A 17,747-nucleotide genomic window follows, 5' to 3' on the forward strand; every position below is an offset into this window, starting at 1 on the left:
AACTTAATTTTTTTGGGTCCAGCATGAACGTTTTAGGTCGAGTTAAAGTCGAGCATCATGTTTGGGTAGAGCTAAAGTCCAGCATCAAAAATTTGGAAATTTGGGTCGAGGCAAAGACTAGTTGAACGATCAGGTCCAGCTAAAGTCTTTTCATGGACTGTTCGATTCCAGCATTGTCTTTTCATACCACTTTTCGGTCGAGCATGGTCTTTTCATAAGTCGAGGCCTTCTCTTGGTTTTTTTACAATTCGAAGAATTTGAATTGTATTGGGACGTTGTCTTTTTTACGACTCGAAGAGTATGGGAGAAGTGTGGTCTTTTATAATCAGTTTTATTGGAGTGAATTGTGAGGTGGGAAATGAACCGCGTGAAAAATGTTGGAGTGGTTTGGATGCTGAACCAAATTGACGAGTGGTGCAAAAAGAGAACGAGGGGTGAAAAAAATTCCTTAGCGTGCAAAATTTTTGGTTCAGGCGCGGCTCTCGCAATGACTTTCCTCTCTCAAAACAATTTTTGCTAGTTTTAATTGATGGAGACAAGGCCAAATAAATATCTATCACTCTAAATGAAGGCTATTTGATGGCAGCTAATAGAAACAAATAACAAAAAAACTATAACATCTCAGCAATCAGTATAAAAACTGTCCCTACTCGGCATTACTACGAAGCTATGGCAGTTATACTCGCGCAATATAGTTACCAGCTATGTGCGCATTTTGAAACAATTATGTGCTTGAGCCGATGTTATCACCAAGTTGGAAACTTTTCGTCTTTGCGTCTTCCTGTGGTTTCTAGAGATCCGATGTGGTTTCTCTTAGTTTGAACTTTTGACATGTAGGCTTAAGGAAGTAACTTTTGGTATCGAGAAAACTAGCCGCAAAATATGATTTTGCCCTTTCTTCCTTCAAGGGCACTTTTTCTGGATCTTTTCTGCTAGCGCCCCGATTTATAAATGTGTAAAATTATTGTTAAAGCTAAGTAGCTAAGTTATCTTATACGTGAACATATATGAGCAGTATGCATTTACTAAAAGCTAGCATAGCTATGGTTGGAAAATATTACGTATTCAACCAAAATTTGTTGCATATAACGTAAGCATCATTAAAAATTTCTGTATTAGATCCTTTTTGGTGTTATCGGCCTCAATGAGGGCTTGATTTTTTAACTTCTTAAGGAAACTATTCTAAAAGTGCCTTCAACCTACCTAGACACTCTTGTTTCAATGAAATGCAAATATCGCTCTTACAATTCGCGAAAACTGGGGGGTGCAAATTCAACGGCTATATAAGGCAGGGGGCGGGGATGCTAGCAGAAAAGGAAAAGATCCCTTTTTCTTATCATTAGTTGTTTATATTGCAGATATGGTCTTACAACGAAGAGTCACTGTTACTTAACACAGCTGAAACATTGACCGACTGTGCATCGGAAGATCTACACAAACTCAGAGTGCAGCTGCATCTTCAGTTTGACCTTGACAGTATTGTTGTGTGCTCACAAAGCCATTCAGTTTTGGCACTCATTGATAAGATGAGAGGAAGTCATCATCTGATTGAGCTGTACAATAGACAACTGACCAATGAAAACTCTGAAACCAAGTCCAAGTCTTTCTACTTTTCGAAAGGTCAAAACTGATAGGTGAAGAATTTGGTCTGGCTGCGTTTGTTGCCCGGGTTGATATTTTTATTCATTGTTTGCGTACAAAGTCTTATTTCATTTCGTAGCAATTTTACGCAGTCATCATCATGCAATATTCAGATCAGTACAAAGAATCTTTCTAAGTTCCAAACCAGGATTTTATGCTGTATTGCGTAACATATGATCTTTTTGTAATCGCTTAAAGTGTCATCAAAGGTCAATATTGCCTCTGCGAAAGAAAATAAAATGTGCAGTTTAAAGTCAAAAATTGGATTTTTGAGTAACTCAATCAAATTCTTCTGAAAAAGTTTGTGTGTTTAATATACAAGAATTTAAATGGCCGTGGAAAATCAAATATACCCAATGGAGATACGTAATTTATTTTGTATATTTGAAGAAAAATTCCTGTTGTGCAACACTTTAAATATTGAATTTTGTGGTGATAAAATTTTATTTAGCTCTTCAGCATCGTAATCTTAATTAACCCAGCCATGCTATGCATTTTGACAGATATAAAAGTTGTTTGCGATAAAGTTACTAATTATTTTGTATATAACTTAGCTGGTATTCACTGATTTGAGTGACACGGTGCAGTTTGTGGTTATATTCACTTGTAAGTAGTTAGTTCAAGCCTTTTGAAATTTCGAGTAGATAGTATAATGGAATGTAAAATATTTTTCATAGCAAATTTTTGGAATTGTCGCCAATTTATTATTTGATCCACGTTTTTTGCATATAGCAAAGTCCTGCGGTTATGTAGAATTGAAAGGATAGACGGAACTATTTATATCCGACTGGTAGAATTATTGTTCAAATTTTCTCGAAGAAAAATTCAGGTTTTTTTCACTTTTCTGATCTTTGATGCTTGATATTCGATCCTGAGGTTGAGAAAAACTGATAGTGATATAAAAATACGTTTTATGGTCATTTTAAGTTGCTGAGTTTTCCAAAGAAAATAATAAATCCAAACAGACGTTTAAGCGGGTTTAAATAGCTGAAATAAAATGAGGGACCGAAATGGGATGTAAAATGATGATAGTCACCAGTAGTTGCGTAACTTGAAGCCCCGTGCTAAACTTTTTACCCCTCCCCACCTACTATTCATCTCACCCAACTGAAGCGGGTTAAAACAGAGTCGATCGGTCCATTGATAGTCATTGGAGAGCAGTTTTTCTGACGTTTTTCGGTTATAATTCTCATTGTAAACAGCACAACGTTATCACTTCGTTTTTTTGTGGATGCCTTGTTTTTGTTTGCTGAAAGAATTTACAAACAAGATTTTGAAGAACTCTAATGTCTCTAGTTCTTTACCACAATCTTGCAAAATTCTAGCCAATGCTTTTCACAAGATTTTGGCGAGTGGCTTTGACGTTTTCAAGTGAAACCTTAGTTCTACGTTCCGGCTGTCCTTTTGCTGGATTTTGTAAGCATAATATAGCGCACCACATATGCCTTGCATATGGTTTTATGTTGTGGCGCCATTGAAGTTCTTGTTATGAGATTAAGTACCACAGTTGTTTGCTTCCATTTTCACAGATAGATTAGGGAAAGCTAGTGGAAAAATTAAAACAACAACTACATTTTATAGCAACGTTTTCTTTGCAAATTTGTGCTGCACCTAATCATTCCTTGATGTTTTATTTATTTCTGTAAAAGGCTTTTACTTTTTACAGCGGTTTACCTTGCCGTACCCAAAAATACCCCAAAAGTGCCCTGGAAGGATTTTCGCCAAGCACTGATTTGAATATACATTTTTAAAATCTACAGATAATGCGTTCAGATTTGGAGACGGCAAAATAACGAGTTGACGAATTAATTATAAAAATAAAATGTTTCCATAATTTTTTTAACAATTGTTTCATTTCGTAAAATGAGAGAACATCCTTCTTAGCAGCCAGCAGATCTTTAAAATTATTTACTTTTTTCGTTTTTCTCTGGCAGCATGACTGTTGCAATGGTTAATTACATAACTTGGTTCCGCATGTAGGATGAATAAATTTTATAAATGCTTTGACAGTTTCTCCTGGTCACCCTTTATAATTGCTTTACAAATAGGTGATGTTGGCAAATAACTGTAATGAATACTTCCATTTCTCATCAAGCGATAAAAACCATTCCAGAGCAAAGAGATACATCGATTTGTTCATACGGGCTTATGAAAGTGGTGTGACTTCGTTTGTGGTGTGACACCACTTATTTGTTTGTGGTGTGACATCGCTTTCAAATTTAAGTTTTCGTTTATTTTGTAATTCCTCAGATCTCTATCGTTAGCGTTCCTCCTGTCCCCTATGAGCAAAATTTTTGTTCTGGTAACCGTGTGCTAACAGACTAATGCGTATTTTTGTTCCGACCCTTTTTAGTTGTGAGTGGTATCATTAGAAAGCTTGTTGAGCGTATTTCACATTTGAAATATTTTTGAATGTCGCTTTTTCCGAGGAGTTACGGCGGTTTGAAGTCTTGTGAACGTTAGCCTAACTTCCGCTATTTTATTCACATTCTTTGCTATTTTACTTAGTTTTTGATCAAATCTCATTGGTTTTACGTTAAGAGATAGAGATTTGTTGAACTGTTTGAACACTTTAAAATTTGTTGTTGCTAATTTTTTTATTCTCTAACTTTTTAGCGCTCTTTTGCTAATTTAAATATTTATTGAAAATGCAAAATTTATTTTTGATTTATTAAGAATTTGGTTTACCAAAAACTTACTCAATTGATTGGAGCAGTTGAGTTTTTTTAGCAGTTGAGCAGCGACAGCAAGGCCAGTTTGGTCTCACTGTTGATTTTTGCAACGACAAGGATTCGGCTTGTTATTCGGGTATGTCTTTCAAAATTTTGGCATTTTTTCATTCCAATTATAGGCAAGAAGTCTTCCTTCAAACATCCAATGAATAAGCAGTCCATTTAAGTTCAGAGTTCAAACGAGGTCCAAGAAACAACTATTGTGTTTCCTGTGTAAAGTTCTTGATTTTTATGGCTCCGACAAATGGTCTTCGTGGAATGTTTCTAACGACTTTTGAGTGTTGCCAACATTTGATGTTCTAGTTGTCTTTGACCAAGTCTGATTAATAATCAAATTTCTACCTTGTTATCTGTTCAGCTAATAAAGAAAAAATGTAAAGGTCTTAGTCGATACATAATGGCTCGCTAAATTAACTCGATAAGTATGCAAAATTCATCAGATATTTTTGATATTGACTTTTTGGTCAGATGATGCATTTTTTGAAGACATGGAACTATTTTTTTGTCTAAACGAACAAACAGCAATAAAAAGACCAATTTTGGACTTGTACAATTTAAAAAGAATCCGATTCTAATGGGTCACTGTAATCTGCGTAATAATGTTGCGAACTTTTGAGTTCGGCCTGTTTTCGTTGTTAGTTCAGTCTTTTGATTTAGTCTCACTGCTAGGTTTTTTGTTCTAATGACTGATGGTTTTTTTTTCAAAAAACTTTTTTTCTACCTACTTTACTTTTAACCTTACTTTTTCCTGCTTTTGGTGTAGTCGCACTCTTTTTTCAAAAGAAATATATTGTATTCCCCATTGTTTTTATTTTATAATCACTTAAGTAAGGGTTTTTGTTGTTGATACGACGAGTTTTGTTATCTTTTTTTTTAATTTTCAGACATTTCCCATGTTCCCATCTGCCTTGTCTCCTTATCACATTAATGGCACATTAATGATAAGTCTCATTCCGCACTATCTCGTTGGATGAAGGCGCAATTGATTATATTTAGTTTTTTTGTTAATAGATTATGGTTTCTTACGCTTCGACGCTGTTTCGTCTCTAAATTGAATTGACTTTGTAGTTTTGCCGGTTTTCGTTCTCTGTAGTTTTCAGGACGATGACAGGTCTCAATATTTTTGTATGAAGGTACAAATGAAGGCATTGAAGCGCTTCATTTGGTAGCCAGGGTTTTCATAAATTTTGTAAAGATTGTTTTCAAAAAACATATACGCTTTTTTTTAAATTTTGCCTTCTTTGGTTTTTGTACAAAGTTTGTCAAAAATAGATGTTCGCGAAAATTTCACTGGTGAAAGAGGCTGCCAGTTTTATACCTTCAGACATCAAAATGGTTGAATATATTGAAGTTCAGCTTTTCTTTAATGCTGATAACTTCTTTTTTGAATCGCTGATTGAAACAGACCTCAGTGAGCCAAAAGCTCAGCGTATTGTCGATTCATGTACATCAACAGATATTGGAAAGATCATATTTACAACCAAATTGACTCATTCTTACAAAACAATGGCGTTTGAGAATTTAAAGAATGCGCTGAAACGCATGTGCCCCTCATCACGTCATGACTCAAAACGCGTAACCTACAATTCCCAACAGAAAACTGCAAAGTTGACGGTAGCACGACCTGAAGCCAGTTCAATGTCAGGACCTGCACCTCAAAAAATTGACGTTTCTTCTATGTTGACAGTCATGCAGGACGCAAATTCGGATGAGAGGAGTTACAAATGCTCATTTTGCGGTTCGGAATGCACTCATTTGACATCAATGCGGCGACATATTGAGACTAAGCATCTACCGAATAGCGTGTCTTACAGCTGTTTGACTTGCGACTACATCAGCAAGCACAAATTTGTCTTAAAGAAACATTATATGGCTAAACACGGTATGCCTGAACCTGCCGCTCAAGCCATGATGGTCAATTACTGAGTTTGAGACCCACAGTTACTTCAAGTTTAGATGAAAAAACGTTTCAAAACTTGTAATTTGAAAATCAATTTTATCGAGATTTTGTTTTATGATTGTCTTAAGTAGCTGTAGAATTTGTTTTCAAATGCTTTTTGTTGAAGTGACGCTAGTTATGATAAGATTTAAAATTGACTGATACAAAGGAGGTATTTGACTTTGCTGAAATTTCGTTAAACTGTATTGGCAAATTTGTATCGTCTATAAACTTTATGGAGATTGAGTGAGATACTGGCAGTTCTTTGATTTAAAAAATGTGTTCATTTTTTAAATTGAGAAAGAATCGAGTTTTGGTCACTAATTGCTTTAATGTATCTAGCGTCCGCTCAGCTCAGCTGAGCTGGGAAATAAAGCGACTTGTGATTCCTGTAACTCTTGTTTGTAAAAGTTTTTGTCCTCAAAAACGGGGTAAACAGCTATAGCCAGGAGGGTAACAAGTGACTGAGCACCTCTCTTAGAGCCTTACGCCTTACTAGTGAGTATGAGGAAGGGTGGTTCTTAATCTTAAAAGTTTGACCCCCTCAGTCTCCCCCCCCCCCCCAAAAAAAAAACTCCCGTCCACCCTCCTCAATCTGGCAGTTTGGGCCCCCCTCTCGTCTAGCCCTCCCAACCCTACCCCCCCCCCCCCATGGCTTGTCCCCGCTCCGCTCACCCTCCCCGCCTCCTAATGCTAGCATTCCTAACCCGAGGTCAAGGCGAAGCAAATTCAGGTGAATTATTTCTGTGAGTAACTATTTTGGTTTTTGCGCTTTATCGTGAGTTTTCTGTAAAAGCGAACAGACCGCTAATTTCAACCGGAAACGTTGGCACAAGATGTAAGGGGTTGTGTACCAGCAAAATCAAGTTTTTAGCGATAAGCTGATTTTCTGCAACCCACTTTCTAATACGGCAATGAATTATTAATGTATTAATGAGTCTGTATGATTGAATTAAAGAAGAGAAATTTTCTGTTGACCAATCGAACGATATAATTTTATTTATTACTGTAGCATTCTTTGAGTGCTTTACTTTTTGCCTTTGTTGAGAATTGATGCTGAGAATAGAATTCAACGTTCGGATCGAATATTTGTCTTTAAAACTTCTCTATATCTCCAGTCAATAGTTCAACCTTTTCCCTATTTTTTCAGTAGGTGAGCAATAAAAATGCATCTACGTTTGCAAATGCTGCCTCAAGTCCCTTGCCAATTGATTCTCATTTCATGTTGCAAACAACAAGCTGCACCTTTAGTGGAAAGACTTCTTTCATGAGCAGATCTTTTTCGCTGTCAAGAAAACAGTCTTCAGGTTGACTAGAAGAATTAAGGTTTAGTTCAGCCTGCTGTTGGGTTAGACTCGAAGAAAGTGTTTTGCCCAAATTATTCAGGTTGCTGAAAATCGTTCGCAATCATGCTAAAAGTTTCTTCTGTCATTTCAATGAAAGTTTTCAGTATTTCTGTCCACTAAAGGTAGGTCTCAGCAGAAAGTCGTTAAAGGATTTTTGGATTGCCATTTTCCTGCTTAACTTTATTTGCCCTGTAAAGTTCATTATCTTGCCCAGATATCCTTATTTCTTTATTCTTTGGAACGAGTTACTCATTATCCTGTCTACTGTAGTCAGCAGACTTTACTGATGTGTCCATGGTTTTCGAGTTCAAGGCAAGCCAAGTTCCGGTGAATTTTGTTTGTGAGTAACGTTTTTTGTTCTTCTATTTTTTCACAGGAATTTCAAAAGTTTTTAGGAAAACAGTTCAATTTGTTCTATTAAATTGAGAATTTTGATGAGAGCGAGTTGCTTTTTGTTCCTCTTCGTTTTTCGTTTGTTGCTCTGTAACAAGATTTGTTTCAATTTTTGTATTTGAGGGACTTTTTTACGCGTGACCGTTTAGACTTTTCGGTTGACCATTTTGACCTTGACATTCTTCGTGATCTAAATTGCTCTCAATTTTGGGCAACTAGCTGCGAATAGTCAAATAATAAGCGCACTGAAATGGGTTTCATTTATAAATTGGTCTTCACTTGTCTTAATTCGCAGTTATTATAACCTGTCATTAAAAGCCCCTTAATGAATGTATTCTCATCGAAACACGACTGAAACAAGCTAAAATATAATCGAGACTCTAATTGGTTTTAATTTTCAGATTCATTTTTACCGGAGTGGTCTGGTTATGTCTCGACACTTGTGCTTAATCATGCGTTTTTTGTAAAGGCTGGAAGATAAAAAGTTTCAACAGGATAGGTTGCAAAAATTGTAAACAGTAGTGTACCAGTAAAATCAAGTTCTTAGAGATCAGATTGTTTTCTGCAACTCAATTCTTTCTAATGCGGCAATGAATTATTAATGTATTGATGAGTCTGTATGATTGAATTAAAGGGGAGAAGTTTTCTGTTGAACAATTGAACAATTTTTTATTTATTACTTAAGCATTCTTTAAGTGCTTTACTTTTTGCCTTTGTTCGGGATTGATGTTGAGAATACAATTCAACGTTCTGATTGAATATTTGTCTTTAAAAACCTCTCTACGTCTCCAGTCAATAGTTCGACATATTTTCCCCTATTTTTTCAGAAGGTGAGTGATAAAATTTTCACCTACGTTTGAAAATGCTGCCGATAGTCCCGTGCCAATTGATTCTTATTTCATGTGGTAAACCACAAGCTGAATGTTTAAGTGGAAACACTTCTTTCATGAGCTGATCTTTTTCGCAGTCAACAAAACAGCCTTCAACTTGAATAGTTAAGGTTTATTTCAGCCAGCTGTTGGGTCAAACTCGAAAGTACTTTCGCCCTATGTTTCAATGTTTCAAGTGTCTGAATTATAGTGGTTGTTTATTTTGATGAAATCGTATAATTCGAGAAACCAGAAACTGAAGTCAAACTTGATCTATGAAATTAACCGTATTTTTTGTTCTGTACCTTTTTTCCAACAAGGGCTATATACGGTTTTATCAAAAATATGCATATCAGTTCATTGAATGAAGATTGATTCGAGCGATAAAATTTTTGGTTCAACTTTTTCTTAGAAAGCTGAACCTTTCTTTTGCACTCAGATCTTTGAATGGCACGAACAATTTGCTACAGTTAAAGTAGGTTTTTCATATAACTGCGATTAAGCTTAAAATGCAAGCAGTGAAAATGTAAACCTCGCGTGTTTGTTTTCTGGAGCCGAGTCTGTTGAAAGACTCCATATATACTTGTGAAATTATGCATGCTTGACTCAAGTTGATGACTATCAGAAATTGTTTGCATGGCCTTTGTTGCTTAAGAAACAAAAACCTTGAAAGAAAAGAAAACTTTAGTGGTAGATTCAAAGGGGTTTGCTCATGCCATGATAACGAAAACAAAATTCGATGCTGGGTTTTTATTAGTGTGTGGAATTGGTGATAGTAAATAAAGATGTAATTTTAGTCAATAGTGCCTACCATCAATTAGTTTCTGAGAGTTTTCTTAAGTCGAGATCTAAGTCGGAGTTCTGATAGTCATGACCAATGTCGCTTTTAAATTGTTCACTTCCCCCATGTTCTTCAGATGGCTCATCGCTCATGTGGGTGTTATTCCTGCTGATTATGATATCGGTCCTGTTTCTGCTGTTAGTTCGGTCAAGAGTGGCCATGGTTACTCTTACGTTAATACTACCATCTTCATTACTAATGTTGTTTTCATTGATAAGGAAGTTGCTTAGTTCGTTGGCTGTTGTGTTCTCGTCTGTGTGATTAGTGTTTTCAGTTTCTTGGAGAGATCCCAATACCAACTCAGCTAGTTTGTTCTTTCTCAGCCTGTTCTTGAGGACAGTATTGTTGAACGCAAACAGGTACGGGTTTATTATGAGGTTGATTCCAAAGAACGTTTTGATGAGATTGTCAAACTTTTGTTCTATATTCTCCGGGAGATGTTTCTGGAACATGTGGCACAAAAGAGTTGTCACTGAACTGGCGAACAAAATGAAGAGAAATGAACAACATATGAAGATGAATACTGTGGTGATGTAATGAGTTTGTTGTTGAACTTTGCTAGTTCTTCTGGCGTGTCTGGCTTTTCGATTAGCGATGCGCCACCGAGCTGCCAAGGTGTCCCGAGGTTGTGGTAGCGGTCGTGCAACAGTTCCTTCCATGTGTGTCACAACTGGTTGAATAAAGGTCTCTTCATGGAACACGGAGTCCTCAGGTTCAGTATTGAAGTTTGTTGTGATTTGCAACGGTACAATTCCCTGTTCAACCTGATTTTCACCTTCATTTTCATATTCGCCATCGCTGACCACCGAGACCTCACAGCTCATAGGATCACCAGGAAGCAGTAAGTTTAGGTTTGCCTTAACATTCGGATCGACCAGCGATCTCGAATTGTCGGGAATCGCGGCAAGTGACTGTACAACCGTGCTTGGAGCCATGAAATCTGACGCCTGAATATTTGTGGTCGATGAGGAATCTGGTGTGTTTCCGCAGAAGCAGGCTTTCAGTGGATTTAAAAGTGGCAGCCAAAAGTTGTTGGTGAATCGTCCAGAAATAGTTTTGTACTCCTTGTATATCGCGATTACTAAGAGTGCAAACAGAAAGGGCGTTATTTGGGTTGAAATACGGACCAGCATCTCCACAACCCTCGTGCTGTGGTCCGGATCTATAATGCACACCCCCAGATGACAAGCTGTCCCGATTGACGCAATAGATACAATGGATGCCATATAACACATCATATGTGCTCTGTCGAAAAGCTTCTTATATATGGGCTTGTATCGAACAACAACGTATCGATTGGCTGCCATTAGTAATACCAGCCCAAGCCTTGATAGTATCAAAAAAGTTTTGGGAACCTGGAAAGCCGCGCAATTCAAAGAATTGATGCTGAAGAACCGGTCCAAATCAAGTTCTGTTAGACCCACGATTCCAAGGAACGCTAAGTAGACTCCTCCTAATCCGTCAATAAACATGTTTGCAAGGACCAACAAATCGCTAGCTATCTTGTTTGTTTTTTGAAGCAGCTCTGAGAAAAGTGTCAGGTTCATAATTGCGGCGATTACTCCTATAAAGATAAATATCCCGAACAACGGAAAGTCAACCAAATATTTCCAAGAAAATGACTGATTGTTGATCGTATGCAATAAATGGGTTTCGTTGGTGTCTTCAAAATTCGACTCATCATCTACAAACGATAGGTTGATTGCCATATTTCAGATAACAGTTACCTGCAGAATAATATGTTTAAGTTACATTGGTCTTTTTTTTCAGTGAGATTCAGAGCCCAAAATAGCAGCTTTGTTATAATCAAATATGCCGATACCAAAACCAAAATTTTTGGACTACAAATCAGACATTTAAAAATTTGTACTTTATAACTAAATTGCAGGAGTGGGAAACTGGTCAATTATTTTTGGGATTTTGGTAGCAATATTGGTTGCGAAAAAACGGGCAATATTTTCTGCCCAGTTGTTGAAATAAGTTAACAAAATCATTGGTTGTGAATCAAACAAGATTTTTCAAACAGTGCTGTAGGAATAGGGATACGATGCGAATTTAAGTAAATTTGAACGGATCTTGGAAACGTTGAAGCCATTTGATAAGTCAGGAAATAATTCATGGGATGATGAAGTAGGAGCAATGGTTTGTTTTGATTTTAAAAAATAGTGAAAATAGCCTCAGCTCAAGTCTATTAAACTTTACACGAGCGGAAAGGAAATTGAAAATGAGCTTAAAACGCTCAAAAATACCTATTTGACTTGTCGCTGCCTTTTTCCGATGTACATTTGCTGGGAAAAGCAATCAGCACTTAATGCTTTCTGGCTTTCTGGTTAATTGGTCGCATTAACTTCACGTTATCAAATGCACCAAGTCGTCCGTCTTCTACGCAAGTGAAGCGACCTCTCTTAATTAATTACAGGCAGTTGAAACTTTGCTTGCTTAGATGATTTTCACCACTCACAATAATGATACCTGAAAATTTAGTCATCTTTTTTTTCAGAGCTGTTCAATTTGTGGTTGCTCAATCCGGAAATTTAGCCAGCACAGAACGACACAAAAAAGTTTCCCCTCGCAATTTTTGATTGAAATTACAAGTCTGCCTTTTCTCTCCATTTTCGTCTTGGCGTTCAGAAAACTTAAATTTTTGCTCGCACTGCTTTTGATCATATCAAAATAAACGAAATGGTCACTCATTTAGACTATCCCCTTTTATAGTGTAGCTACAACCTATAAATTCCCATGCAATAACCGTAATTAATTGCCCTAAAACGAAGTTTGTTGCAATTACATTAGTCCCGTGGCCTATTTTTATTGCAATTTTTCTCCTGACCATTTTAACTTTTCGTCCTCAAAAACGGGATAAACAGCTAAAGTTCAGAGGACATTAGGTGCCTGAGCAGCTCTCCTAGAGCCGTACGCCTTACTAGTCTCTATGCATGGGATTCATCAAATCGTTTGAGGAGACAATTTTATGGTGCAAAGGGCAGTTCACATTGCCCCCTCCCTTCTCCTCGAATCAGTCCCCCCACTCACCTCCCCCCAACACTCCTCTTGTTCATCCTCCTCCACCTGGCGATTTCAAACCCCTCCCGTCCATTCCTCCCAACCCTACAACTCCCCCCCCCCCCCCACCTCGTGCCCTCCCTCCACTGCCTGACCACCCCCCCCCCACCCCAATGCTTGACCCCTCCCCCCACTACGGTCACCCCCTGATGCTAGCATCCCTAAGCTCCAGCTAGCTACTACCGAAGCCAACCGCTGGTTGGTCGTTTGAAAGCAGTTTGCCCGACGTTAGTCGGTTTTGTTTATACAGCATGACTGTCAGCTATTTTTGTAGTTGCCACTCGTGATGATATCAGTAATCTTTATCAGCCAAACCTGAAAGAAACCAATCTGCGATCATTAGTATTATTTTGTATCAGTTTCACATGCGATGGCCTGATTCGCTATAGAGTTGACATGCTCATTCAATGTTTTTTCCTTAAAGCGCATCGTAGGATAACTCAAAACAGACTCGAATGTGTATAATAACAAATTCTGGCAACGGACGGCAGGTTTTGGAACAATCAAAGAGATTCTAAAATTTGATACCGTGTGAATAAGTTTTTGTAAAGTACGTACTGAGCTCAAGATATTTTTCCTTTCTTTGATTTATACCCGTTGGCATATTTCAGATGTAAGTAAAGACTAATAATGTTAGCTCAAAGTATTGTTTTTAAAAAATTAAAAAGGTTGTCAAAATACTTCTTTAGGCCAGTAATTGTCGTTAGTTATTATTATAGCAGTTCTTGAGTGGGCTCTGGTTGTTAAAAATTTCCGGATGATTCGTATCAATAACTGATCTTAAGAAGAATGCCTTTGTGGTCGATTGTTTGACAGTATACAAGGTATTCATTATACTTGCTATCGCCTGACCTCTTAACAACTTTCAGCAGTCTGCAGGAAGAAGCAAGCTGATGAATGAAGCAAAATGAAGCGGATTGACGATTGTTTCGAAAAAGATATCTTTCCCCTCGCAAATAACATTTCAGTGAATCATATGGGCTCTGCTTCTTTCCACAATTGTTTGAAACCGCTACAATTCAATACCGTATATATTCTACCCTTAGTCACTTAACCCCGCATTTTTTTCAATACGAAATAGGATTCAGCATGAAGCGACCAAAGCTAAGTTTAAAAACCTACTTTTACAACAAGCATCAATGGGCAAATCCAAACCAAATTTAATCTTTTAATTAAAACGTTTAAATGAATTCAATTGACATTTTGTTTACAGCTATGCTGTTTAAGATTCATATCTAAATGTTTAAAAAACTCTGTTCCCATTTAGAATTTTTCATAGAGTTAATCCCTGGGCTCGAATTCCTTAACAAGTCACGATATTGAGCTTCGCCGTAGCTCCGTGATGACAGGAAGGCGCAGCCTCAAAAATGTTAAATTGGTTTTCAAACTTAAATTTTCACAGAAAGAGAACTAATTTTAAATATTCAACGCTGACAAATTGGCGATAGCAACAAAGAAATGAATAGTTTCCTATTTGTATACATCCATCGACTTCTGAACCTATCCGTCTAAGCTCTTATGCTTTTTGTTTTTTTTGTATTTTTTCCCAGCCTTTTGCCATTCATTAATGTTTTCAAATTCTTTGCTGGGATCGGCTTCCATAGTGCCATCCTTTGACAGCACTAGTTGTTCTGTAATTTACCCATATGACTGCCTCTCCTAGAATCCAGGTTTTTTGCTGGCAATTTTGGAGGATGCTTTACAGTTGACACTTTATTTAACTCGTTTAACTCGATTGATGATATAAACAATCCTCGTCTTTTTGTCAGTGTCAAAGTTGTCTAAAGGCTGCTGATACGCCAAAATAGAGTGTTAAACACTTATGTCAAAAGGTTTTTTCAAACCAATTTTAAGAACTTTTTAGAACTATTTTTTTAAAATGGATCATCAAGTACTACGGTGAGCTCCTGGTAATGTTTCCGCTGCCAGAATAGAAAACGTTTGATTCATGTTTGCTATTTCAAAATGCCCGTGCCGTAGTTCACGCTTTGACACTTGGCGTATTGTTTTCAAAACGATGTGATGTTATTGAAATTAGAATTGGATGTCAATGCATACTGTGAGTTGGAGAACTAGGGCTGCAGGTAGTCTTGAGTCTTTAGCTGCTGAATGCGTTGCTCCTAATTCAAATCTTCGATCTCTCATGATTTTTGGTCTTTCCGGTTTTTTATCAATAAAAGCATTTTTATTCTCTGCACCGTTTTCGCGAATCCGTCGCCATCTTGTACGAGCAATACGGCAGACTTGTTCTTTCTTTCATTACAATATGACCTTCTACTACAAATATTCCTTTGTGTTTGGATGAAAAGTGGGCTTTGTTCATGCTGATTTCAGGATTCAATAAAACATTAAAGGTTCTGGAGTTCGGTTCGACTTTTCAATCTTTTTTATGGTCCTATTAGGAGCTAGATGAGCCAACTAATTTGCTAATGGTTGTAGTTTTCTTCCTACTTTCTTCCTGAAACTGATGGGCCGATGATTAACAGATCGAAATCGGAGTCAAGTGACTGGTGTGCGAAATTGTTTTTTTCCACCCCCGTCTTTTCATCCCGATTTTAGTTACCCCTAATGGGACTGACTTATTTTGATAACGACATTTTTACAGAATCCTAATATTGGGATTAAACATTTTTAGGATTACATATTTTGGGTTGCATGTTGTGAGAGTTAAAAAAAATCTATGTCACATTATAGGGTCTTAATTGAATAGGTGCGAAAATGAGACACCTTTATTAGCGTATTTGTTTTTGCGAACCGAGTTTAAAAATCAGTTAAAATATCAATCACACGCTTATAGCATGTGAATTACAAGAATGAAACATCAGATGTTTTCCCTCATCTCTTAAACCATGCTTGAATCATTTGAATAACTTTTGTTTTTGGAACGTTTTGTTGCTCGACAACAAATTATATCTGTCAATCATAGAAGGAGAAGTTGCGTAAAACGAACTTAATTTAATTAGTTTCCTATTCAGTTTTAATAATGTATTGCTGTTACGACCGAAAATTTCACGTCTAATTTCAGTCCTGTTCTTTAAAATACTTCGTCACATTCACTGCTGACGATGCTAAATGATAAAAATTTAAACCTTATTTTTACCGTGAATGCTCGATTTTCAAAGTACCGTTCTTAAAAAATTGAAAATACGCTATCTACTGGTACTTAAAGGTAATAGGACTCAATTTGTTATTTTAAATCCTATTTTGACGAAATCTAGTTTTAATTCCGAAAATTCTTGAAGACGTATCGAGGGCGGTGATGACCTATTACCAGTCAGTGTTCATGGGATTTTCCTGGGCTTACAGATCTTGCGACTGTTAATAAATTTGTCCATTAATCAAAGAATGGTCAATTTGACCAAATTTTTAGGCACTTTTGTGATGACGAAGTGGCTTTTTGCTATTTTTTGTCCTAAGTGGCGCATACTTCAAAAGTGATCAATTGAGCTTTCTCAGTTCTTATAACTATTCAACAGGTTTTGTTCAACGGATTTACCAAACGCCCAGGGACTGATGTATCCCTAATTTATTTTATTACTTGTTTTCAAAGAAGATCTTGTGCAAAAAATTTTAATTGTGTAAAATGTGATGCAATTGTGAATCAAAAATTCTCATGGTTTGCGTTAGTAGATCTTTCGCCATAAAAAAGGGGGATCACTGGGATTAAATTCGTGTAAACAGCGCTTATTAAACATTTAAATTGACCAAATCACGTTGATTGATTTCAAGAGAAAAAGTGAATATGAGCTTATTATGGTAGCCTATTTTGTAAAGTACTCGGAAAAAATGGGAAAGATAACGATTTTCACACCTCTTTTTCAAAACGCCTGCGAGTTTCTTCGCGATGCAAGTTTAACCCTCAAATAAATTTAAAATCATTTTGAATTAAGCAAATGTTTACATCTTTGTTTTATTTACAAATTGCAAATATTGATCATGATCTAAAGGTTATCTTTGTACGTTTCCTTTTCATCTTTAAATTTCTCTTAAAGGGTCTGATATTGTGTAAGGACACCCTTCAATAACAATCATGGTTTTAACGACGACAAAATTTGCTGTCATCCGCAATCAATGATATGTACAGAAGGTAGCAGCAAGATGGAGTTAATACGGAATTCCTCATTACAAAAATTTTGATGTGCCAAGGTTTAGTTGTGATAGATGATTCTCTATTCTGATCTGAATAAATGATCCTGACACTTGGATATAATTATCTGTCCACAGGGTCCGAGCTAGTAATCCTCTTTGTTTACGTTTTTGTTGTTGTTTGCTTTGTTCATGTATCCTTTAACTATCTTGTAGTTGTGTCTCATCTTGTACGCTTTGTACATGATCACTATCATGCTGCATAGCATCGTGGTGGCGAACAGGCTCATAGTTCCTGCTGCCATTCTTGCCCCCTGGGCGCCTTCCTTTGGCAAAACTGCATTTCCTCCTGGACTACGAGCGACTAAACAGCAAATGAACCCCATAGAGCACGAGTCCGTCTGGAGTGAAAAGACCTTACTCCAACCCAAATGCCAATTAAAGCATAATCGATGCTAAATGCCTCGGTTCTAAATCATTTGTTTGGGTGTAAAAAAAGATAACGTCTTAACCTTAGGCTTCCAATCATACTAGCAGTACTACATTAACATCATCAAGTTTTTGTTCTATATAAACTTTCAAAGCAAATGAGCTCAAAAACAAATTATTAATGGAGCACTTAATTGAATAACGTTGGATGAGTTGCACAAAACTGTTTTGGCGTGATCTCCTTAATTGTTCATATTTTTTTTGCTATGGATGCATAACTCACTATTTGTTACCCGAGAAAACGGCATCGGATGTTTTTTGCTTATTTTTTATTTAAAAACCTCAACAGTTTTCACGACCTAAGTAATAATAAAAATTGTTAAAACTAAACTGATCAGTAGGTTACAC

General features: G+C 36.7%; 2 protein-coding genes across 6 annotated transcripts in view; one reads left to right on the top strand and one right to left on the bottom strand.

Annotated features, from left to right (window-relative positions):
• LOC142334623 (uncharacterized) overlaps nt 1-2,357 on the top strand; it is an 87,416-nt gene extending 85,059 nt beyond the window's left edge. For all 5 annotated transcript variants that reach the window (XM_075382814.1, XM_075382811.1, XM_075382812.1 and 2 more), the window contains exon 10: nt 1,359-2,357. In XM_075382814.1, the coding sequence (XP_075238929.1) occupies nt 1,359-1,631 (273 nt within the window). In that variant the 3' untranslated portion in view covers nt 1,632-2,357. The remainder of the gene's footprint in view (nt 1-1,358) is intronic.
• A 14,331-nt stretch (nt 2,358-16,688) lies between these two features.
• The window catches only part of LOC142334631 (uncharacterized), a 154,497-nt gene continuing 153,438 nt past the window's right edge, over nt 16,689-17,747 (bottom strand). The window contains exon 22 of the mRNA XM_075382824.1: nt 16,689-17,274. Coding sequence (XP_075238939.1) covers nt 17,057-17,274 — 218 coding nt within the window. The 3' untranslated portion in view covers nt 16,689-17,056. The remainder of the gene's footprint in view (nt 17,275-17,747) is intronic.

This window comes from Convolutriloba macropyga, chromosome 2 (assembly GCF_964194025.1).
Source record: "Convolutriloba macropyga chromosome 2, txConMacr16.3, whole genome shotgun sequence".
In the NCBI taxonomy this organism is placed as follows: Eukaryota; Metazoa; Xenacoelomorpha; order Acoela; family Convolutidae; genus Convolutriloba; species Convolutriloba macropyga.